Source organism: Petromyzon marinus, chromosome 21 (genome assembly GCF_048934315.1).
Source record: "Petromyzon marinus isolate PM22_M1 ecotype Great Lakes invasive population chromosome 21, UKy_Petmar_22M1.pri1.0, whole genome shotgun sequence".
Taxonomy (NCBI): Eukaryota; Metazoa; Chordata; class Hyperoartia; order Petromyzontiformes; family Petromyzontidae; genus Petromyzon; species Petromyzon marinus.
In genome coordinates this window covers 14,035,657-14,061,864 of record NC_133687.1, presented here as the reverse complement: position 1 = coordinate 14,061,864, position 26,208 = coordinate 14,035,657, and the positions used below count along the sequence as shown (strand labels likewise).

General features: G+C 50.2%; 1 protein-coding gene across 1 annotated transcript; it reads left to right on the top strand.

Annotated features, from left to right (window-relative positions):
* The first annotated feature begins 1,983 nt into the window (after nucleotides 1-1,983).
* On the top strand, nucleotides 1,984-12,607 carry LOC116944586 (uncharacterized). The gene is made up of 8 exons (XM_032958288.2): nucleotides 1,984-3,041; nucleotides 4,166-4,961; nucleotides 5,104-5,170; nucleotides 5,529-5,621; nucleotides 6,270-6,404; nucleotides 6,931-7,098; nucleotides 8,871-9,181; nucleotides 9,773-12,607. Exons 1-8 carry the CDS (start codon nucleotides 2,950-2,952, stop codon nucleotides 9,815-9,817), a joined length of 1,707 nt encoding a protein of 568 aa, XP_032814179.2. The 5' UTR covers nucleotides 1,984-2,949; the 3' UTR covers nucleotides 9,818-12,607.
* Nucleotides 12,608-26,208: the final 13,601 nt, after the last annotated feature.

The following is a 26,208-nucleotide window of genomic DNA, read 5'->3' as shown; positions in this document are numbered from 1 at the left end:
TTTCTCTCGCACTCACTCATACCCCTCTCTATGACACACTATCCCTGCTACACGTGCTCACCTGCATCGCATCTGGCTCTCCCACACTCACCCCTCTCACTCCTGCAACTCCCTTCTTTATCTAACTCCCTCTCGTCTGTTATCTCTCCCTTTCTCTCGCACTCACTCATACCCCTCTCTATGACACACTATCCCTGCTACACGTGCTCACCTGCATCGCATCTGGCTCTCCCACACTCACCCCTCTCTCTCTTATCTCCCTGCTCTCTCTAATATTTTATCTCTCCCTTTCTCTCGCGCTCGCCCATACTTCTCTCACGCAGCACTCATTCTAAGCACTCTCTCTCTCTCTTGATGTACCCTCTCTCTTACTGTTTCCTCGCTTTGTCTGCTCTCACTCTGCGTCTTACTATATAAGCCTTTCTCAAACTTTCTCTCTCTTTTTTTTGTACGATCAGAGGAAACAAGAAGAAGATGCTCGGTGTAGTCGGCACTTTGCTTCGTTCATCATTTCGGTTTTTTTAATGCTTTGCTTTATGTAACCCCCCCCCCCCCCCCTTTTAAATGAAAGATTTAACAAAAGATTTCTCGCTCTGCTCTCCTTACCCCTTCCCCCTCTCTCTACCCCCCTCTCTCCCTACTCTATGTCTATGTTCTCTCCCCCCCCCATGCTCACACACACACAGTGCCCTCTCCCTCCTCTCCCTCCTCTCTAACGCCACGCGCCACTCGCGGCTTCTCTCTTCAAAGAGACAAAGGGACTCTGGGCCACAGCTCTCCGGAGACTCGCAGAGAGCGTGCGGGAGAGAGAGAGGGATGGAGGGAGGGGAGTTGGTGGTGGGTGGAGGCGGGAGACGAGGCGAGAGACGATCGGGAGAGAGAGAGATGGAGGGAGGGGAGTTGGTGGTGGGTGGAGGCGGGAGACGAGGCGGGAGACGGACGGGAGAGAGAGAGATGGAGGGAGGGGAGTTGGTGGTGGGTGGAGGCGGGAGACGAGGCGAGAGACGGACGGGAGAATGAGTGACCGTGGGGGGGCTGTGGAGGGGTTGAAGAGGGAGACTGGGAGACGGAGAGGAATGAGAGGGGCGTGTGAGAGAGAGGAGATGATGGGGGAGGAGAAGCGAGTGGAGGATGGGACAGCAGGTGAGAGGGAAGGGAAGAGAGGTGAAGAGACGAGGTAAGGGAGGGAAGTAGATGGAGGTGAGAGTGAGTGAAATGAGGAGAGTTGCGGTGGGACGTAAGTGAAGGGAAAATTTAACTCTGAATATGTTAGAAGGGAGAAACATCAGAATGTATGAGAAAATAACGATTTATCTTCTGAGCCGTGTCAAAATAATCCTCTTCAAGTGAGGCCTGACTGTGAGGTAACAGAGGTGAGAAGAGGTGGAGGTGAGGGGAATGGGATGATGTGGGGAGGGCTGGTAGGCTATGTGTGTCCATGGCGGTAGCGATGGTTGTGTGAAGTGGTAGTGGTGTAAGGTCGTTGTGGTGTGCGGTAGGTGGTGGTCACAGTCGTGGTGCTGGATGTGATACTGATAGGGGGGATGAGTTTGTGATTGGTTGTGCTTTATAGACATGTTGGTCGAAAAATTATGGAGGGGGTGGGGGTTGGTGGTGGAGTGTTTGGTGGATGTGGTCACGACAAGGTGAGGGCTTGTGGTATAATGATCGGGGTGGTGATAAGTTGATAAGGTGGTGGTGTGGGAGGGTATTCTAGTTGTGGTTGGTGGCGCTGGTGGTAGGAAGGTGGTGATAGGATAATGATACGGTTGGGGTGGGGACGTTGTGGATGGTGGTTGGTGGTGGTGGGAGAGTGGTGATAGGGTGATGATAAGGTGGGGGGGTGGGTGGGTATGGTGGTTGTGGTTGGTGGTGGTGGTGGTGCTGGTAGGAGGGTGGTGATAGTGGGGGGTGGGGGGGATGAGGGGAGAGGCGGGGGGGGGGATGAGGGGAGGGGCGGGGGGGGATAAGTTGGCGGGAGCCGCGAGCGCGCGCTCAGACGCCGTCTCGCGCCCGCGGCGTCGCGCGCTCAGCCTCGGGTCTTTTTTTTCTTCTTCCCGCCAAAACAAAAAACCGCTTCACCTACACTTAAACATGTTCATAACGATTTTAATGTATATGTATAATACGTAAAAAATATAGGAAATACCAACGCATCTCATTATCCTCTACTGTATTTTACCTTGTTTTTCATCTTATTGTAAAAATTAACAAAAAATATATTTCTAGTTTTTTTTTTTTAGAAAATTGTATTATTTTCTACACGCGTAAAAAAAAATCTGTTATTATTAGTCCTATCACTTACCGTTAGTTATTACTTTTGTCGGCGGGATATTTTTAAATATTTGATTTTACATTTGAAATTCTGAGGAGAAAGTGGAGTTGACATACCACAGCTTCCTGTCGTCTATCGCAAGACTCTTATCGCTCCTTCTCGTCGTCCCGTGCCCTTCTTAATTACTTTCTGTCTGTGTGTAACTTTGTATTTACTATTACACGTTTTGTCGCCTTGTACCGTCTTTTTTGTCCATTTAACCATTCGTTGTTGCACGCGTATGTACCCATGTACGTTGAACTTCTTTCGCACCGTACGTAGCCAACAAGTGCAAAGCGGAGGTGGTTGTAGATGCTTGTGTTGTTGTTGTTTGAGCGTAGAGATTTGTTGTTGTTGTTGGTTCTTCCTCCTCTGCTGTGTTGTGATCGCTGGATGGCGGTTCGGGTTCGTCTCGCCTTCCCCTCGTAGCGACGGTGACATCGTTGGGGAGTGTCGTTACGGTTGTGCAGTGCTGTCGTGGTGGTGTTGTGGTGGTGGTGTTGTGGTGGTGCTGTCGTGGTGGTGTTGTCGTGGTGGTGTTATTGTTGTGGTGGTGTTGTTGTGGTGGTGTTGTTGTGGTGGTGGTGGTGTTGTGGTGGTGGTGTTGTTGTGGTGGTGGTTGTTGTTGTTGCGGGATGTTGGGGTTCGTCGTGGTCGCCACGAGCCTCGCGGCCGCGGCGAGCGCCTCCCTCATCGAGCGCGTTCACTGGAGCACACGGGACCCGCGGTGAGCAACTACACGCAGCAACTACACGCAGCAACTACACGCAGCAACTACACGCAGCAACTACACGCAACCACGCGCAACAACCACTCAACTACATGCGCAGCAACTACACGCAACCACGCGCAACAACTACGCAACCACGCGCAACAACCACGTGCAACTACACGCAACCACGCGCAACTACACGCAATCCCACGCAACAACCACGCGCAACTACACACAACCACGCGCAACTGCACGCAACCACACGCAACAACCACGCGCAACTACACGCAACCACACGCAACTACACGCAACCACACGCAACTACACGCAACCGCACGCAATCACGCGCATCTATGGGCAACCGGTCAACCACACGCAACCAGCCAACTACACGCAAACACGATAATACAGCTAATCACTCGCGACCACACGCAATTACAGGTAATACGGTCAACCATTCGCAACTGCAAGCAACCAGTCAACCACACGCATTTTACATACGTGATATGGAACCTTAATAAACTACAACCGCACAATCACACAATCAGCCAAATACAACGACACAATCATAATCAGTCACATGCAAAACATATTTAACTTTGATAATCTTCACACAACCTCATGCAACCACAGTCAACCACCACACGTGACCATACACTTGACTATATTTTCCGACCACCTCCGGTGCTGGCATTGACCTCAGGTTGACGAACTAATGCATTACAAGGTGGCACTCATTATACACAAAGTGCTGACCACAAATGGCGAGCCACAACACTTCGCTGATCTCGTCAAGAAGCATAAACCATCGTCACGCGAACTCCGCTCATCCTCGCAGCGGCAGTGGCTTTTGGCTGAACCATCGGACAAAGACGGCAGCACTTTCAGATGCGCTTCTGCGGCCATTTGGAACGCTCTTCCTTCCGATATTAGTGAGCCACTGGAGCTATGCGCTTTTAAATATAGATTGAAACCAATTAGTTTAGACATGCTTTTTGTGATTAGTTTGTTGTCCTTCCCCCTCGCACCTCCGATTGGCACGGTTGGCTACGTACGGTGCAAAATAAGTTCAACATACAACTACAATCGCAGTTAATCGCTCTCCTTCCCTCCCCCCCCTCTGCCCACACCCCATGCAGGTTCTTCCCGGGCAGCCACGGGGTGATCCTCTACCCGCAGATGGGAGACCGCATCGACCTCATCTGCCCCGTGATGTCATCATCACCATTCTCATCATCATCGTCGTCATCATCGTCGTCATCATTGTCGTCATCTTCTCAGTCATCCGCATCGCTGCCACGGAGGCAGTGGCCGCAGTGGAGCGACTCGCCCGTCGCGGATTCTGGGTCCGGTTTGGGACTGGGTTTGGGTTTTGGTCCGAGTCCGGATTTTGGCACCGGTCCAGGTCTGGGTTCAGATCTCGGTTTGGGACCTGGTCCATTCCTTGGCATGGATCCAGCCGTGGCTTCAGGACCTGGTCCAGGCTCGGGACCGGGTCTGGGAGTGGGTTCGGGACCTGGCCTGGGTACGGGTCCAGGTCTGGGGTTCGGTCCCAGTCCTGGTCTGGGTGTAAATCTGGATCTGAGCACCGGCCCTGCTCAGAGATCCGGTGGCATTCCAGCCCTGGCTTCTGGTCCCGGTCCAAACTGGGGTCACGTTCCTGGTCCCGATTTGGGTCTGGATCTGTCCTTGGATCTGGGTGTTGCTGCTGCTGGTGGTGGTTTTGGACCAGGTTCTCGACCCATTCTCGGTCACGGCACTGGCCCGGGTCCCGATTCGGGTCAGGGTCTCGGCCCGGGTCCCGCCGAGTTCCACCGCCTCTACCTGGTCTCGCGAGACTCGAGCGTGCGCTGCGAGGCGCCCCCCGGCGCGCGCAACTCTCGCCTCGTGCTCGCGTGTGATCGCCCGGCACGCGCTCTCAAGTACACGCTCAAGGTGGGCAACCGTGGCACCGGGGGTGGGGGGCGCGAGATCACTCCACTGCTGGATGGGAAGAGGGAAGGCGTCCCCCCTCGTCCGCATGAGATACGGTGCTAGGTGTGCGCGCACATGTTGCCTCTGCGTGTCGTCCGCCCAGGTGCAGCGCGTGAGTCCCAACTACCGCGGACTCGAGTTTGCGCCGAAGAGGGAGTACCACATCATATGTGAGTGTACACCGCAGTGATGATGATGTGTGCAAATGCTGATAATGATGTTACTGATGATCATGCTGCTACTGTTGATTATAATGATGCTGGTGATAAATGCTGATGGTGCTGCTGACGATATTGCTAATGTTACCGCTGCTGAAGCTAGTCATGATACTGCTGATATTACTGATGTTGATGACGCTGCTTGTGACGTTACTATTAATGATACTGCAGATGATGCTGCTGCTGATGCTTCTGTTGTTGATGATGATATTGCTGCTTATGTTGATGCTGCTGCTGCCAATGACGCCGATGATGATGCCGCTGATGATGATGTTGCTGATGATAATAATGTTGATGTTGCTGTGTGTAGCCACGTCGGACGGCACGTGGGAGGGACTGTCCGGGCGCGTGGGAGGCGCCTGCGTCACGCACGGCATGAGGCTCGTGCTGAGGGTGGGGCTAGGTACCCAACATCATCACCATCATCGTCATCAACATCCTCACTATCATCATTATCATCACATCAACCCAGCACTGCGTCACCCACATCATCACATGACAACCATCATCATCTTAACCAAACACCATGTATGTACTGAGTTTGCATGTTCTCTCTTCCTGTGGTCGCATGGATTTTTCTCCAGGTACCCCCGATTTTTCTCTCCACTTTTAGAAACACGCGTTTAGAGTATTTGGCTGCTCTAAATTTCCACGTGATACGTCGCTTCGCTTAGCTATCATTGTGGCCCGGTCGCTTCTGAAACAAGAGCCATATAGCTCAGTGGGCGTTACCTGGTCAAGTAAATAATAGGTTACTTTGTATATTGCACTTCTTTTGCACCATACATAGCCAACCGTGTTAATCGGATGTGCGGGGGAAGGACAACATACTAAACACAAAAAGCAACACCACCATCATTTACACTATTTTCGTCATATCAACCCAGCATCGCGTCACCCACATCCCCATCATCACATCTTCATCATATCTTCACGCCATTATCGTCACCATGATCAATCATTACCATCATGATTGCCACCATCAGCCATCATTTTCTTCGCCATCACCACCCTCTCTCCCTATCTTCCTCCTCTTCCTTCTCCTCGTCAGACCCACGTGACGAGGAACGAGCCCGAGGCATTATGGGAGGAGCAGCGTGGCAAGATGGGAAAACCACCCGGCATCACGGGAGGGCGATGACTTCTGACCCGACACAGGGGAAGTCACGTGACTGGAACGCTTCAGGTTGGTGGCCAACGTCGCTTGCTCTCACCAGGCCAGCAGTGGATAGAGTCTGACTGACCCAGACTTAGTAAAATAATCACTGGGTATTTTATTAACACGCAGTATAAACGAGGTGGTCGGGTGTTCATGATGACGATGATGATGGTGACGAGGATTGTGATCTGAATGAACCTGATTGGGGAATAATCAAATCACTGAGCTCTCGAAAGCTAAGCAGAGTTGAGCCTGCTCTGTGCTTGGATGGGCGATACCGTCGTGCGTACAGCAGGTGCTATAGGCTGCTGTGGAGCTATGTTCCGAGGGGGGCAGTGCAAGCGCAATACATTGTTGTACCGTAACACGCGCCAATGTGTATGCTCTCCATCTGCTCTCACTGCCCAGCGTGGTGAAGTATGGCCGGTTAACCCCCCTGAGAAACCGCAAGGCGTGGGGAAGCCGTCATCCAGCAGTGGATTGACAATAGCGCTACACCACATGTAGCGTCACCGCATGCATCACTCACTGTTGTGACGTCGTCACCATACAGACTTGCGTGACGTCACCAGCACGGCCCAAGTCCCGCACCCAGCCTACCCTGGACCGCTGCTGATTGGCTGGCTGGCTGCAGGCTCCGCCCTCGTCCTGCTGATTTCACTCGTTGGACTCTCGATCACGTGGCCCCACCTCCGCCGGCACCGGGCCCCCCAGAGCACAGGTACACAGAGGTGGACATTCCACGTTCCCAAGACGAGGCGCAGTCACCCCACGTACACAACTACTGGCTGTTACCTACGGTAAAGGACATTCCATATTCCTGTGTACCGCGAGAGATGGCGATGGCTTGGGGAGAGCTTCATCGAACCGTGGATAGAGCATGGCTGATGATGGCTGGATCCGGTTTAATACAAAACAGCAACACGGCCGACAGAGAGACAATCAACAAACTCGATCGAACTTGTGTCTGAGTCGACCAAGAAGGAGACCATTGTGGGTTCAGATAAAAATAGCACCGTGGCCATGAGTCAAATCGAGACTACCCAGGTTGTAGCCAAGCGCACAAACCACTAGGATACCGCTGCCTCCAAACACAATGTAGGACACATATAACGACTTATTGTTAGTAGCTCAGCTAATTGGAAAGTATATTGAGTTTTAGATTTGAAGCTTTCGTGACTGCAAGGATCCGTACTCTTTGGTTCTATTCGGTAAAGTCACGTAGGTAAAAATAAAACAACAAAAATCACGACGTTTCGGCCACAACACAAGTGGCCTTCATCAGGTGAAGGGACCAGACTGTCTCGAGGACAGTTCACTCCAGCGCTGTCCTCGAGACAGTCTGGTCCCTTCACCTGATGAAGGCCACTTGTGTTGTGGCCGAAACGTCGTGATTTTTGTTGTTTTATTTTTACCTATGTGACTTTACCGAATAGAACCAAAGAGTATATTGCGTTTATTGATAACATTGATGTAGTTTATATTTTAGTTTTTTATCAGTTTACTATATGATATTCATTATATAGTGTAGTGTATACCCAGTTACTTTATGTTAATAGCTCAACTTATTGAACAATATATTGAGTACATTTATCATATTGATGTAGTTTATACTTGGTTCTTTCACATTGGCTTATTGTATGATAGTTGGGTAGTTTCAGTTCTTTAGCATTAATATACTAAATGCCTCTGTTGATATGTAAATTCTGACTTTAACATAGCTACTTCCGTGACCAGTTACATGCTAATCCCTCACACTAACATCATGCTAATCTCCCAGTTACATGCTAATTTCTGACTTTAACACCCTGCTAATCCAACACATTAACACAGCTACTTCAATGCTAAATTCTCTTGTTGATATGTAAACTACTTTGTCAAGATGCTCTGCTTCTCCCACCCAGCTTAAAAGACGCTGCCAAGCTTAGCAGTGTTCATTGAAGCGGTCGTCCCGACAGTTATGTTCCTTCACCTGAAGAAGGCTACTTGTGTTGTGGCCGAAACGTCGTGAGAATTTTATTTTATTATGTTTTATTTTTATTATTTTATTTCCATTCTACGTGACTTTACCGAAAGAACCAAGAAGATGTTTCCCTGCAGTCACGAAAGCTTTAAATAGAAATGTAATACAAATGTTGTGCTGCAGTGGAGATATCTTAACTACCTCGCCTGGTATACAGAATGTCGTGGGTTTTAACCCAACCCTGATGCCTGCTGTATATATGGAGTTTGTGTGTTCGCCCTGTGGTTATGTGGATTTTTCTCCGGGTCCTCCGGTTATTCCCTCCACATTTAGAATCAACATCACGCATTTAAAGTATTTGGCTGCTATAGATTTCCACGTGATGAGCCAACTCGTTGAGCTCCTATTTGTGATGTTCATGTCGCTTCTGAAAAAGAAGCTACACAGCTCAGTGGGCCTTCCTGGTGAAATAAAAACATTAAAAACAATTAATCAGCCCGGCCCTAAAAGCCCTCCCTCGTCTATGCCAGGACGCCGTCAGGACAGCAGCAGCAGAAGAAGAAGAAGAAGGGCCAGGTCTGGGGCACGAACAGGAGGAGGGGACGACGACGAGGATGAGGCTGAGGAGGAGACGGAGGAGGATGGGGGTGTGCGTGGTGGCGGTAGTGGCGGCGGTGGGGGGGGAGGTGGCGGAGTAGCGGTGGCGCCCGGCGGTTCCCCGTGTGGAGGAGGGGCGGGTGCCCCGTGCCCGCACTACGGGAAGGTGTCCGGAGACTACGGGCTGCCCCTGTACATCGTGCCCGACCTGGCGAGACAGCACGCCGCCTCCGTCTACTACCAGGTGTGAGGAGCACAGGGCTAGCAGCAGCTACTGTGGAGGTGGCAACATCACCAGCAGAATCAGTGGAAGCAGCAGCAGCAGCAGCAGCAGAAGCACTGGGAGCATCAATTGAAGCACCAGCACCTCCGATTGGCACGGTTGGCTACGTACGGTGCGAAAGAAATTCAACATGCAGAAGCAGCGACGTAACCATCAGCAGAAGCAGCATCGGGGGAAGCACAGGAAGCATCAGTGGTAACGTCAGCTAAAGCAGCAGTAGTGGAAGCAGCGGCATCAGTTATCATCAGCGGAAGCAGTAGCAGAAGCAGCGAGAGACTATAAGCACCCGCAGCAGAAGCAGCATCGGCCTCAAGATCATCGACAGCACAAGTAGCAACATCTCTATCATCGTCGTCGTCATAATAATCACCACCGTCATTATCATCAGCAAGATGCACCGGCTTCATTTTTAACCAGCTACAGTAGATCACCAGCATCCATTGCAAAAAAAAACAGCAGCACGACCACAGAGAGGAGCATGACCTCAGGTCACTCGTGTGACAGCCGTTCTCATCACAACATGGTGAGTGCTGCTGTGGCTTCTTCTTGCAGGGCTCCGAGACTCTACAAGCTGCACAAGCCGGGCGGGACGTGTGACTCGTTGGGAGGAGGTGACTGCGTAGACTGAATCATGGCAAGGTTTATTTATATTTCATCGATAACGGAATTTTTCTTTTTTTTTAAGAGCAACAAACAACAATCGCCGCCATTCGCCACTAAATGGCGGTGACGTCACCACGGCGTCTGTGCCAGGCCAGGTGCACGTTTGAGGCTACGTGAAGTGTCGAAGGCTCGCTGACAGGAGGTCACGTAACAGACCCAAGTGCCATGAATTGATTGATTGAGATGACTGGCAGATGCACTGGCTGTGCCCCCTACGAGCAAAAAACAACACCACCACCAAGACCATCACCATCGACAACAACAACAGCTTTTAAATCCCAAAGTTTGCAATTGTAGAGTTTTTTTTCTTTTCCAGGCATTCAAGGACTTGTCAAAGTGATTTATGAGGTGTGGAGAAATGTTGATACACTACTCTAGTAAACGCTTCAACGTTACATCCACCAGGTACAGTATGCTGCCGCTGCGTAATGGTTTGAGCACACAGCCGTATAAATGAGCAAGAACCAGAGGTCGCGTGTGTGGTGGGGTAAAGTGTGGGTAACTCTCCCACCTTTTCCGAGATGTCTGGCCAGCAAGGAAGAGCAGGCCAAACATTCCAACTGGAAGGGCTCTCGGCTGCTGTTCATAGTGGAGGCGCTACCATCGGCGGTGGCGTGAGCAAGCGATTGCAGGGGCTGCATCTTTATAGTTTTTTTTACATTAAACACCCACTTGACAAAACGAAAATGCCCACCCTCCCCCCTCATCAAAAAAAAACAATAGCACTCCAAGTCTACCATCACTCACGCTGCCTTAAAACAGTCGACAGGACAGCGAGCACTTGGTTCGTAAGAGGAGAGGAAACCCACGGGCAGGTGGGGAAACGTCACAAACGTAGAGAGGCACTGGGAGCGCAGATCACCGAGAGACAGTGGTTCGGAGCGGTGAGACACTGGAGAGTGACAGACTGTGGGCTGTGGATGTGGAGATTGATGATGATGATCGTAGTCCAGGACGCGAATTGGTGGATACAGACTGAGGACCAGGAAGGCAGATTCACGTGAGGTGCATGGACGGAAATTCCGGAAAGAAGAAAAAGAAGAGTATGAAGATGACGGATCAATATAAAAGCCCAGTGGTTCTCAACATCCATCGCATGGCAGCCGCCAAATCAAGACTGACTCGTCCTCGCGCGCCCCACGCCCCCCGCGCCCTTCACCCCCCCCCCCCCCCCCCAGGGTTGCTAAGGCCACCAGACACAGAGAGATCACGTGTCCGTGTCGCGTATCAGTGTGGTTTTGTCACCGCGACGTCGATGCCACGCTGCAATGACATTCGAAATTTAGCCTGCACGGTATCCATGCCTCAGACTGCGCTCTAAGTGGCAATTCCACGGATTGAGAACTGCTATAGTAGCCTGAAGTTTCAGGAAATGGCCCTTCTTCAGATCAGAGAGCGAGAGAGAGCAGTGATCACACTTTATAGTTTAGACTGAGGCCATCAAAGACTGGGGGGAAAAAAAGGAAAAAATATTAATCTGTGTTAAGCCTACGACCAACCCACCCACAATGCACCCGATGTCGTAAATTTCGGGGAAGTACACAGGGCTGAGCATAGCAAGTACTCGGATGAGCAACCACCATGCATGACAGGTTGTTATCGGCTGCTGCGGGGCTACACGTAGTGGGGAGCAGAGGGCAGTGAAGTGTTGTTTTGTGCTTCTATGGCCTTACTCCTTTGCCTCCTCCCGCCTTCACCAACCTGCTATGACCAGCGTGGTGAAGTATGGCGAAACAACCCGTAGGACCGGCATGGTACGTGAAGGCAGGCCCTCATCCAGCAGTGGACTGATAAAAGTGATGTACACGTTCACGTGTAAGGCAGGGTGAGTGCAAGCCAAGCAGAGTGCTGCCTAACACCGTGCTCCACTGCGGTTGAAAGCGTTTATGAAAAAAAAAATGTGCCAGGTAAGGCCCACTCAGCTATGTAGCTCTTATGCAGACGCGACCTGGCTATCACGAATGATAGCTCAACGAAGTGGCTTATCACGTGGAAATTTATAGCAGCAGCCAAATACTCTGAACGCAGGTAAATTTTAAATGTGGAGGGAAACGCCGGGGAACCCGGAGACATTTTCACGCGTCCGCGGATAGAGCACGCAAACTCCAAATATACAGCAGCAGGCGTCAGGGTCGGGATTGAACCCACGACCTCCTGTACACCAGGCGAGTTAACATCTTAAGGCGATCCAACACGAACCAAACTTTGGCACGATGTGATCTTGCCGTTCGGGAATTGTCCTATCGAAAACCAGCCACAACCTCTCAAACGCTTCGCCAAAATCTGGAGACAAATATAAATAAAACAGCGCTACAACGAGTTCGTTCCGGCATCCCAGTTTTGCCGGGCTATGCGCCCCCCCCTTGCCCACCCCCTTCGCCCCCCCTACCCACCCCCTTTGCCCCCCCCCTTACCCATCCCCTTCGCCCCCCCGTTGTCATCTTCGGGCGCCTTGCGCGGACGCTGCCGTTTTGAACGCCGATTAAAGACGCCAATGCCAGGGGGAACACGCGTTGAGTAAAGCGTCAAGAGAATCCGTGCGGGCGAATTGTTTTTATTGTGTTTTGTCTTATTTCATTGTCCAAATGTGGACATAAAAATGCCGTTATACTTTCACACCAACCACATTCTCTTTATGTTATTCAGTGAATTTACCATAGGTAAAAAATGATTTAATATATAAACACGATATTTTAATGGCAATAAAGTGCAATTTGTGCATAAGATGAGTTTCGCAATGTTATTCGAATGCATTGCATAGCGGTGCATAAATGTTCCCAAAGGTATGTTGTCATAGCAACAACAGCAGCAGTGCGTGAAATCTACACGACCAGAATCTTTATTTAGACTGGAAGAATCCGAAGAGCCATGAAGCTCTTTTCACAGATGTCCAGTAGGGGCGGGTCAGAAGGTTACAACAACAACAACAAAATAATGCTAAAACAGAAGAGTGCAAAGTACTGTATAGGAAAGCTTAACACTCACTGCACGTGTATACAATTATACACCAGCGTACTATAGGGTTTGAGTTTGTTAAATTCAAGATTCTCACCCTCTGCTTTTATTCGTTTTCCTGTTAAACTGAAGCCACTGCGAGTTTAAAGCTGCGAAAAGAGCTTCATAGCTCATCGGATTTCTCCAGGATAAATAAAGATTCTGGCATGTGTGTATGTTGAACTTTTTTCGGACCGTACGTAGCCAACCGTGTTTTATTAGAGATACGGGGAAAGGTCAACAAACTAAGCACAAAAAGCAGTTCGAAAGAAGTAAGTTTTAAATCTAGATTTTAAAATGCATATCTCCAGCAGTTTCCTAATATCGGCAGGAAGAGCGTTCCAGGCGGTCGTAGAAGCGCATTTGAGAGCGCGCGATGCAGTGGATCACAGTCAATTCACACACAGTCACGGTATTAATCATAGATGCAGAGGAGTTAATGAGATGGAGATCCTGAGCCCCCTGTGAATATGAAAAGAGGAGAACGGGATTCTCAGTTTTTGACTTTTACACAACAAATAACACAATTGAGAGGAGAGTGAAATCCCAGAAGAATGAGACTTCACTACTCCCATAGGTATACTGAGTGGCACCCTGGTATACAACTTACATTACAAAGAGTACACTCACGCACCACCATATTCTCCGGAAAATAAGACGTTTCACTCTACTCTCCTCCACGTACTCTCCTACCTCTCAACTCACTCTACTCCCCTCCACACACTCTCCTACCTCTCCCCTCTCATCTCACTCCACTCCCCTCCACGCACCCTCCCACCTCTCTCCTCTCAACTCACTCTACTCTCCTCCACGTACTCTCCTACCTCTTCTCTCTCATCTCACTCTACTCCCCTCCACGCACTCTCCTGCCTCTCTCATCTCACTCTACTCCCCTCTACGCACTCTCCTACCTCTCCCCTCTCATCTCACTCTATTCCCCTCCACAAACTCTCCTACCTCCCCCCTCTCATCTCACTCTACTCCCCTTCACGCACTCTCCTGCCTCTCCCCTCTCATCTCACTCTACTCCCCTCCACGCACTCTCCTGCCTCTCCCCTCTCATCTCACTCTACTCCCCTCCACGCACTCTCCTACCTCCCCCCTCTCATCTCACTCCACTCCCCTCCACGCACTCTCCTACCTCCCCCCTCTCATCTCACTCTACTCCCCTCCACGCACTCTCCTGCCTCTCCCCTCTCATCTCACTCTACTCCCCTCCACGCACTCTCCTACCTCCCCCCTCTCATCTCACTCTACTCCCCTCCACGCACTCTCCTGCCTCTCCCCTCTCATCTCACTCTACTCCCCTCCACGCACTCTCCTACCTCTCCCCTCCCATCTCGCTCTATTTTTTTTTCCACGCACTCTCCTACCTCTCATCTCGCTCCACTCCCCTTTCCCGTTCCCTCCGCTCCGGCAACCGAGGCCTCCTGCCAACCTCAACAGTCACCATCACTTATTATTGCTGCAGCGCTTTCATTTACTCAGCCTTCGCTCGGCGGGTGGTCGCTCCTTCTCCCCTGCTGTCCCAGATGTCTGTAACTCACAGCAACGCCTCCCCCATTATTGTTCCCACTCTTAAAATCCCTGCCAAGCAAGCATTAATATTCTCCACAGCAATATCACATCAGCATCATCGGTCATGACCTATCCACTGCTGGACTTAAGACCTCTCCCCCCTGATCGTCTCGCGATGTAACAGAAGTCCATCTTGCTCCTACACACGAGCTGATTTCGTCGCTCCATCTCCGCGACGCGTGCCTTCTTTGGCGTGACTCCCACCTTTGGCTGCCGCTCTGTGGTTAGTCTCGGCCACCATCGTCCCTTCTCGCTGCGTGTCCTGCCCCAAGCACAATTACTCTGGCATCGGGCAGTTCACCGGCGATGGTTCCAGCTAAGCCTGACTCTGCTGATGAGACACTGAAAGTCAAAACCAGTCCTTGTCTATGAACATCTGGCAGTTCATCAGCATTGGTTCAAGCAAGCATGACTGCTGATGAAACACCGACCTTCAAACTCGGTCCAGAGTTGTGTTTGTATTGAACCAATGCTGCTGAAAGTATGCATTCTCCAGAAGGCCGTGGGGCATATGGGATGTGTAAGAAATACAGTACTCTATTTTTATTGATGTGGAGAGACATATTTATGGAAGGAGACGTATTGTCGGCTCATCTATATTTGCATCATTGCTCCACTAAATATTTATTTATTTGGCCTTTTATTGCATGTTTTTGTTGGTTGACCCAGGTCACTCGTGCAAAAACGAGACTCCTGTTTCCCTGCAGCACCTTCTCGCCTGCACGTGAAACACCGCCAGCTTGAATCCACGTGCTCCTCTGCCTGCCTCTCCAATGGGGCATTGTGCCACTTTGCTCCCTTGGCGTGGCGTCGAGGTTTTGAGTGTCCGTGGCACGACTTGAGAAGGAGTCAGAACGGACGGACAGGAGGGAGGGGGCATGGACGAACACCTTTATTCATTTATTTTCAGTAGTTTACAATTAAGATTCAATTAATTATATGCGACCGCGATTCCTAACTCCCCCCCCGCCCCCCAAATATAGAAGTCAAACTCCGCCTATGGGGGGCGGGGGGGGGCAACCACAACCAATCGCTGCCGCACCTTCGCTCAGTACTTTTTGGCCACGTATACGGTGCGAAGGAAGTTCAACACACGCGCACACAAATGGCGCGCTCGGCTGGAGGAGGCGAGACAACATCGCGTGCTCCCTTCCAACTGACCGTTCACTGATCGGAGTGGTGAAGTATGGTCAAACGCCCCCCCCTCCCTCTCCCCACTGCCCCCTCTACCCCACCCACCGTGTAGTGTAAACAAAACAAATGGTGATCGCTGTGAGACGACGTCGCGATCCCTCTGCTGCCCTGCGATATATTGAGGACGCGCGCGGGAGGGAGTTCGGGGTGGGGTGCGGCTATCGGTGGGCGATAGGGACGGAGCCGACCTAATTAAGCCACGTGAAGGACGTATTAATTATTTGAATATAATTAAAAAACGACGCTTATTAGGGAAATTATACAACCTCCCCTCCCTCCACCGCCTGTACGCGAGACCACTACTTTGGGTGAATTACAAACGGGGTCCATTCGAACCCTCTTAATCACTCCCAACGTTGTAATTGGGTCTTGACACCGAGGACCGCAGAGGGCAACGAAAACGGGAGCACGTTTCTTGCGTTAAGAAGGAGACCTGGGCCGTGAAAAGGCTACACTCGCCAAAAAAACATCACGGATTCCGGCCATTCTCGATTCACCGATGGATGATGGCTCTCCGCTCCTCCAGGCCGTGTGTCGGTCGTGGGGAGGTTTTTGTAAAAAAATTTTTTTACCATACTTCACCACGCTGGTCAATGCGGGTGGGTGAAGGAGGGTGGGCCACTCTAGGGCCGGCTCTGATGTCACTTGCAACTCATGTTCGCCGTATCCCGGAGTCGAACTCGAGTCGACAGTTCTTTTTTTTAATGGATCGGAGACAAAGCAAGAGGTGGAAATGACCTCTGCAGGCCCCGAACCAGCCGTGAACATTCCACAGTACCATGACGGAAAGCAAGAACATTCATGAAGGGGCAATGACTGTTGACTTCCACTCAAGAGGTCGCGAAACGCGTTTTATCGACCCCCAAAGCGGATGATGATTACGATGTTGATAATGATGGCCTACATAGTGATGGCGATGATGACATTAATGACGATTATTTTAATATAGTACCATCATGATGATAGGGACGATTATGACGATGATGGCGATAATAGCTGGTGATGATGATTGTTATGATGATGTCCATGATGATGATGATGCTGCTGCTGACGTAAACAACCATAATGATGATGATTGTGTGGTGATTGTGATATAGATCACGGCGATGGTGATACAGATTATGATACAGATGATTACGACGATGAACGTGACTGCAGTCGAGATTGTTCAAGGTGTCGGCTGGAAGTAGCGTCTGCTGCAATGCGCTGAAGCGGACTTCAATTAGACGACGCACAGACACACACACTCTCTCCCCACACGCACGCACACACTTTATTCAACCGTTACCATGGCAACGTTCAATTAACCAGCAAGGGGGCGAGGGGGGAAAAAACCTCGCGCACACCGCAAGTCGCCCCCCCGACTCCCGTCGTCCCTAAAACACCCCCACCACCACCACCTCCTCCTCCTTCTCACACTTTATTGCAATTCTCACCAACATGAACGTGACACTTTATATATTAAAAAGGTAGACGGGGGGGGGGTAGTTGGAGCTGGGGGGGGGTGCTAGTAGTGGTGGTGTGTGGGGGGGTAAATAAATAAAGTAAAATGGCGGGCCTAGTGGAACAAAGGTTTCCATGGCGACGGCGGTCACGTGGTCCCCCCCGCGCCCGAGAGCCGCGTTGCCTGGCGACGGGCGGTGACCGCGGCCAGGGTCCAATGTTTATCCTCCTCCTCACACTTCTTCGTTTATGTCGTCGCTAAACTCGGCGTTTAGTTTACCGCAATCCCCCCTCGCCCCCCCCCCCCCCTCTCTCACATCCCACCCCGCCATTGTTCCAAAGCATCGTCTCATAACGTCGATATCGACGTCGAGTCAGCGTCTTGAAATGTTATTGAACGGATGCACGCAGCGATGGAATGGCGATGGGGGAGTAACCTAGGAGATGTTAACAACCTCGCGTGGTCTACAGGAGGTCGTGGGTTCGATCCCGACCCTGACGCCTGCTGCTGCTGCTGCTGTATATTTGGAGTTTGCCCGTTAACTCTCCACGTGGTCGCGTGGATTTTTACTCCGGGTCCTCTGGTTTTTTTCCCCCCCTCTAAAATTAAGAATGCACATCATGCGTTTAGAGTATTTGGCTGTGATACATTTCCACGTGGATAGCTACCTCGTTGAGCTATCATTTGTGGCCACATCGCTGATGAAAAAAAGGAGCCATATAGCTAAGTGGGCCTAACCTAGTGAAATAAAAAAACAGTTGTTTAGTTTATACAGAGACCACCCGTAGACCCAGATAGAGACTCATAGAGTCACATATAGAGACCCAAAGACTCATATAGGTAGGTATTACATCTGACACCGTCACGTCGAAGCGCCCCCCTCCCCCCTGTACCCTAGGGACGACTCTGCATAGACTCGACTGTGGAAAACACGTGAAAGCACCCATATTATAGATACTGCACACCTGTAGACTCACAGAGAGACACACCGCCTCACATAGAGAGCCCCGAACCTACACACAGAGACATCCATAGACTCATATAGAGACCCATAGACTCGCACAGAGACCCATAGTCATGGACTATACGCAGAGACGAACGAACCTGCGGAGACGTGATTCATTTTTAGACCAACGAATACAATCTGAGCGCGTCAGCTCGGCACGTTCACGCGAAGGCTCTGCTGAATACTGTTCACGTGCAAAGACAGAGACCCGTGACGGCCATGGGGGGGGGGGGGGGGGTGGAGGAGGTTGTTTGTCCATACTTCACCACTGTGGTCGGTGCTAGTTGATGCAGGGGGAGGCGCCCCGGTTCGTACGTCACTCGCCACTGATGTTAGCCGTGTTCGGGAATCGAACTCAGGTGCATCGGTCGAATTCAAAACGCAGTGCGCTAACCGCTGTGCCACCGCTCACTCCAGCTGCTCAACATTAAGGGCATGGGTTTTATTTTATTATTTTAGGAACTTTTTTGACAGTTTTGTTTGTTTCACTGTAGCGCTGGTGGCGTCGTGTGATGTCATTTACGCGCTGTTTGTTGATAAGTCCTAATTACAAAGTTCACTGATTGGCTGAACAACTGAGAGAGAGAGAGAGACATCCAAGACCCAGGGCTCGAACCCAGAATCTCAGCGGTGCTGGGTCAGTGTCTCCAACAGGGCCACTTTGAACTTCCTACGAGAGACGGAGACCCTGGATCCAGGGCTCGAACCCAGGTCCTCGTCAGTGTCTCCAACACGGCCACTTTGAACTTCCTGCAAGAGACGGAGATCTTGGACACAGGGCTCGAACCCAGATTCTCAGCGGTACTGGGTCAGTGCCTCCAACACGGCCACTTTGAACTTCCTGCGAGAGACGGAGATCTTGGATACAGGGCTCGAACCCAGATTCTCAGCAGTGCTGGGTCAGTGTCTCCAGCACGGCCACTCTGAACCTCCCGAGGCACCGGACTTTATGTGCAGAGTGTGCTTGTGGCTTGTAGCACATTATGTAGGACACGTGGTCTCGCTGGTTCTGGCCAGGGTTAAATAAAGGAGGATATGAGGATGTGCTTGTGTGACGTGGTGGTGGGGTGTGTAATGGACCCGTCGCGGTCCGCAGATGGCGTTAATTAGCGTTAATGAGAGACACTCGGCCAGATATTACTCCCGAGTTTCTACTGGAGCGCCGAGGGATATTCAAGTCACGGGGATCACATAGACTGTAGTATGTTATCATTACGCTACCATACAAAGACAAATGTCTCGCTTATAGCCTTAACAGAATGTTGGGGCAAGTGCTGTTAGCGAGCATCTATGAAGGCCGGCACGGCACACGAATGAGTGGGTGGCCAGCACCACGTCCGGCCGCCTTTGTCTCCCCAGTGGCGATGTTTACACACCGCTCCAGGTACTCATTTGAGGCTGGGTCGACCTAGGGGAGGTCCTGTACCGGTTCAAATAATCGTCACTGGTGTTGGCCGTGAGAGGGGATCGAACTCAGTTCGCCGGGTTCGTAGCCCATCGCGCTAACCGCTACACTACCGCTCCCCCAACAAACGCACACGGACACACACAGTGACACACACACAGACACACACCCTTAGTACAGCGATCCCACGCCCATTAACACACTTCCCAGCAGATGTTTCGCTTTAACCCGAATTTGCATAATCAGCGCTCGCAACTAATTAGTCTAATTTATGCGCGAGATGGGTGAGTTACGTCACCACACCCAGTCTACCCACCCCTCCCCCTCGACTGCTGTATGAGTTACTTGAATAACTATATATAGTGTCTAGGTTAGGGTTATAGGTAATTCGAAGTAACGTTTGGGGTTAAGGCCTGTGTTACGGTTAGACCGAGCGTTAATAAGGTCAGAGGTTAATGTGTGTAGGTGTCATTAAGCATAGGGTCAGAGCTATGAGTGCCGCTTTGAATAATGTGCGTATGTATACAGTATATGTATCTTGAACTTCTATCGCACCGTACGTAGCCAACCGCGCTAATCGGAGGTGCGGGGTAAGGACAACAAACTAACACAAAAAGAGCAGTGCTAAATACATTAGTTTTCAATCAACAGTGCACAGCTCCAGTGGCTTCCCAATAACGGAAGGAAGAGCGTTCCAGACGGCCGCAGAAGCGCATCTGCAAGCGCGCGACGCGGTGACCGCCGTCTTTGTTCGATGGCTTTAGCCAAAAGCCGCTGCTGCGAGGATGAGCGGAGCCGCCGTGATGATGGTTCATGTTCCTTGATGAGATCAGCGGATCATTCGTGGCAATGACTTTGTGCGTAATGAGCGCGACCCTTATAATGAATTCGTTTGCGTATCAGTAAAAGCGTTATTTTTAATTCCCAGAGCTGGAATTTAACCGACTCGAATGCAGAATTACATTTAATGTTCACAATAGAGTTTTTGGGGTTATATTGCGTGTATATATAAATGCGGCATTAAACCCCGCCAATGAGTGAGGTTTGTCACGTAAACAAACCATGCCGATTTGTTACTAGTGCCACACATCGGTGTATTGGAGAGTAACCCTACAACATTTACATTCGAGTATGACAATTGGCCGGTAATTACAACCAGCCTCATCAGGCGACAGCCAGAATTAATGTGGGGCTTTATTTGTGCAGTTATTGGAGACCGTGCTGAGACCCTCTGGTGACGCACTGCTCTGAACGAACAGAAGTTATTTATGAGCATATTTGTGGAGTATAAAACAACTTGAATCATTATCAAAGACATGTGTTGCACACATCCCAGGCGGCCACACAGCCTTGGCGGAGTTGTTTCTTGTTTGTTCAGCAGCATTGGTTGAATACACGAAAACCCAAAGTCTCACAAAGGAGGCTTCCCTACCAATAGCATCTGGCAGTTCACCAGTGTTGTTGGTTCAAGCGAGGCTCTGCTGACGAGGAACTTTACGTCGAAACTGCTCCAGAGCTTGCTTGTATTGGGGCAATGCTGCTGACACTTCGTACTCCCTGAAGGGTGTGGGGTCGTTGCTGTGTGAATTTTGTGTTTAGTTTGTTGTCCTTCCCCCGCACCTCCGATTAACATGACTGGCTACGTACGGTGCGAAGGAAGTTCAACATACATATGTGTACGCGTGTAAAAAAATTCTGTACTATATTCTGTTCCCCATTTTTGTGTGGAGAAATGGATTTCGGTGAAGGAGAGATGCCGTCCGCTTGGCCTACTTTGTGACTTGACCCTTTTCAACATCCAGTGTCTCATCAGCGACATCAGGGTTAAATACTTCTAAAAACTATTCTTTATTTTACCAGTTAAGTCCCGCTAAGCTATATCGCTCCTTTTCAGAAGCGACCTGGCTATCACAAATGATAGCTCAACGAATTGTGGCTTATCACGTGGAAATGTAGAGCAGCCAAAGACTCTAAACGCACGCTTCTAATGTGGAGGGAAACCCCAGAGGACCCGGAGAAGAATCCACCTGACCACGGGAAAAACATGCAAACTCTAAATACACAAGCATCAGTCAGGGTCGGGATCGAACTCATAACCTCCTGTATAACAGGCGAGGGAATTCACATTTCGTCACCGCGGCCTAAAGCAACGCTGCTGAACTGCCTTGCCAAATGTTTATAGGCAAGGACCAGACGCCTTTTGGCGCTGACCATCCCGATCAACACGCCGACTTTGTTGAACGAACGTGTTGACCGTGCACACGTGGCAAATACCTCCCTCGGGGTCTCCCGGAGTCTCCGTTGCTAGGGGTGGGGTGGGGGGATAAGTTAGATTCCTGACCCGAGACCATGGCGATGGTGGGGTTTGACCTGGGTAGCTGGTCATTGAATGCAACGATGGAACGTCCCAGAGCCGGGTCTCTGTGACGTTGACGAGCACGTGGAGATAGTTTGAAGTCTCAAGATTTGGCTGCGTTGGCTGTGCAGTTTGTCGGTTCTCCGTCTCTGGCGCCAGCTGTACATTTTAGAGTTTGCATGTCTCTCTCCCTCTCTCCGGGGTCGCGTTGATTTATTTCCCGGATCCTCATTAAAGAGCCTTGTGCGATGGTGCGGCGGCTCTTTACAAGACTGCTTCGTGACGTTCTTTATTCAGGTCCACCGTCTCGTATTCACATTCATTGCGGCTCTTGAAATATTGAGGGTTTTTTTTTTGCGGATTCTGATTCTTTTGTCAATGTACTGCTGGATGAAGACCTCCCCCACGCCATGCCGGTCGTTGGGAAAGTTTTACTTCATCAGGATGCTGCTCAGTGTGGGTTAGTCCATAGCAGGCGGGGCGGGGGGCTATCAGTTCAGATATCATTCATCACTAATGTTAGCCGTGGCCGGGTATCGAACTCAGGTTGCCGCGTGCATCGCACAGTGCTCTAACCACTATGGCACCCCTCCACCCTCCATGAATGTGTAATTAGCGTGAATTACAAACTCGAGTTTTTCTGTTTCATTCTGAGATAACACGCGACTGCTGCGCCGTGTCAGAATCCGAACACGTGACTGCTGCCCCGTGTATGAATCCTCACACGTGACTTCTGCACCGCGTTAAAATCCTAACACGTGACTGCTGCTGTGTGTCGGAATTCGAAACGCATGGCGCTGCCAGTGTCGCCCCCTATTGTCCAATCCTAGTAACAGCCACTCCTGCCGGGTGAGGCTCGCAGCGACCTCTTCAGCGGTCACGATCTATGGGGCCAGGGGTCGTCAATCTGCGGCTTCGGATCCGCATGCGACGGCTCTTAAAAGACTGCTTCGTGACGTTATTTATCAAGGCCCGTCGTCTCGTATTCAGATGCATAGAGGCGCTTTGAAATATTGAGGGGCTTTTTGTTCGCCGAATTCGAAAAAAAACATGGATCTTCTTGAGATTTTGATTGCCGACCTCTGATGTATCTGCTGCTTTATGAATGCTTCCCCATTCCGTCATCATCGTAGTGATCTCCTGTATAACACATTTTTTTTGTTTTGTTTAAACACTACGCGTTCAATGTGTGCACTGTAATACTTGTTGCCTATGGCCAAATCAGGAAGACTGATCATGGTCAAGTGTTGACTCTGGCTCATCACCAGCCAGATGGGTGCCTGGGTTTGGATTCCCGACTCGGGCGCCTCTGTGGAGGTTATTGTGTCTTCTCTCTCCTCCTGTTCAGCATGGGGTTCTCCCACGTGCCAGGGTTTCTTCTCCCATAGCTAAACAAAGACAAAGATCCCCCGTGTCGCCTTAACAGACTGCAGGAGCAAATGCTGTCAGCGAGCACTAATGAAGGTCGGCACGGCACACGAGAGGGGGTGGGTGGCCAACACCACGCCCCGGCCGCCTTTGTCTCCCCAGCGGCGATGTTTACGACACACCGCACCAGGTACTCATTTGAGGCTGAGTCACAGCTAAACCTACAAACGCACGCGATGTAATCGGTATTGGCCAACCATCCCAGTGCAAAATAAAAAATACTTTCAAATGGCTCAAATGGGATTAAACACAGCATCAAGATCGCATCCCTACTGGGACGAGTAAAAGAGCTTCATAGCTCATCAGATTCCTCATCAGATTCCTCCAGGATAAATAAAGATTCTGATACTCCAAAATTTATCTTATCCAATATATAATTTTCAATTAGCCAAGGCTGTACATTCCGTACAAAAGGCGAACAGCGCAAAGACAAAGACTGCACTCAGAGGATGTATTGCCAGAGCATGCTTTTTTATTGAATGTGCACCACAAGTATGTGTGGTTAATGCACACTTGATCCCTTGCAAAAGGTTTCAGCTTGGTGGTTTAACATCTTAACACCTAAATTTCGATTTAAAGCTTTCGTGACTGCAGGGATTCATATTCTTGGTTCTTTCGGTAAAGTCACGTAGAAGGGAAATAATAAAATAATACAAATCAAACAATACATTTGATTAAGAATATCTTAACACCTGTTTTATTCTAGATTTGAAGTTTTCGTGATTGCAGGGATCCATACTATTTGGTTCTTTATTGCCAGAAAGGGTAAAATTGATTCTTATATTTTGATACTGGCAATAGAGGCCCCATGATGGATAGGCCGTGTTTGGTTTCAAGTTGCGTTCCCCACACGTGATTGACGCAGCGGTTGAGTCTTTCGTGTTCATAGAGTGGGCGCTGTCCATGGTCGCCTCTATCTCTTTTAACACCGGATAACAAGACGCACTTGTCCTCCTGTACATGAAAACGAGCGTTCAGTCACTGCGCCTTATAGTCCGGTACAGTATAAGCGTGTGTGTGTGTGAGATACCAGATTTGGATGACTTCATTGAGCACCGGGCACAGGTCTGGAAGTGTGTATCAATTTCCGGTGCGTCTTATAATCCCATACATAAGTGAGACCGGGTGTGGGTAACTCGTGTGCCGTGACGGCCTTCTAAGGCCCTACTCGCCAACAACACTTGCCCCAACAGTCTGTTAAGGCTATACGGAGGGATCTTTGTCTTTTGTTATTGGGTAACTTTGTTAACACCGGCAGCCAGGTTTTCGAGGGTGCGTCTTACTTTCCGGTGCGTCTTGTAATCCGGTACGTAAGTGACACCGGGTGTGGATAACTTTATTGACATGGGGGGGGGGGGAGGTTTTAGAGGGTGCGTCTTACTCTCCGGTGCGTCTTATAATCCAGTACGTGAGCGACACCGGGCGTGGATAACTTTATTGACGCGGGGGAAGGTTTTAGAGGGTGCGTCTTACTTTCCGGTGCGTCTTATAATCCGGTACGCAAGTGACACCGGCTGCGGATAACTTTATTAACATGGGGGAAGGTTTTAGAGGGTGCGTCTTACTTTCCGGTGCGTCTTAAAATCCGGTACGTAAGTGACACCCCGTGTGGATAACTTTATTGACATGGGGGGAAGGTTTTAGAGGGTGCGTCTTACTTTCCGGTGCGTCTTATAATCCGGTACGTGAGTGACACCGGGTGTGGATCACTTTAATGACATGGGGGGGAGGTTTTAGAGGGTGCGACTTACTTTCTGGTGCGTCTTATAATCCGGTACGTAAGTGACACCGAGTGTGTATAACTTTATTGACATGCGTCTTATAATCCGGTACGTAAGTGATACCGGGTGTGGATAACTTTATTGACATGGGGGGAAGGTTTTAGAGGGTTCGTCTTACTTTCCGGTGCGTCTTAAAATCCGGTACGTAAGTGACACCCCGTGTGGATGACTTTATTGACATGGGGGAAAGGTTTTAGAGGGTGCGTCTTACTTTCCGGTGCGTCTTATAATCCGGTACGTGAGTGACACCGGGTGTGGATCACTTTATTGACATGGGGGAAGGTTTTAGAGAGTGCGTCTTACTTTCCGGTGCGTCTTATAATCCAGTACGTGAGTGACACCGGGTGTGGATAACTTTATTGACATGGGGGGGGGGGAGGTTTTATAGGGTGCGTCTTACTTTAATGTGCGTCTTATAATCCGGTACGTAAGTGACACCGAGTGTGTATAACTTTATTGACATGCGTCTTATAATCCGGTACGTAAGTGGCACCCCGTGTGGATAACTTTATTGACATGGGGGGAAGGTTTTAGAGGGTGCGTCTTACTTTCCGGTGCGTCTTATAATCCGGTACGTGAGTGACACCGGGTGTGGATAACTTTATTGACATGGGGGGGGGGGGGGAGGTTTTAGAGGGTGCGTCTTATAATCCAATACGTGAGTGACACCGGGTGTGGATAACTTTATTGACATGGGGGGGGGAGGTTTTAGAGGGTGCGTCGTACTTTCTGGTGCGTCTTATAATCCGGTACGTAAGTGACACCGAGTGTGTATAACTTTATTGACATGCGTCTTATAATCCGGTACGTAAGTGATACCGGGTGTGGATAACTTTATTGACATGGGGGGAAAGGTATAGAGGGTGCGTTTACTTTCCGGTGCGTCTTATAATCCAGTACGTGAGTGACACCGGGTGTGGATAACTTTATTGACATGGGGGGGGGGGAGGTTTTATAGGGTGCGTCTTACTTTAATGTGCGTCTTATAATCCGGTACGTAAGTGACACCGAGTGTGTATAACTTTATTGACATGCGTCTTATAATCCGGTACGTAAGTGGCACCCCGTGTGGATAACTTTATTGACATGGGGGGAAGGTTTTAGAGGGTGCGTCTTACTTTCCGGTGCGTCTTATAATC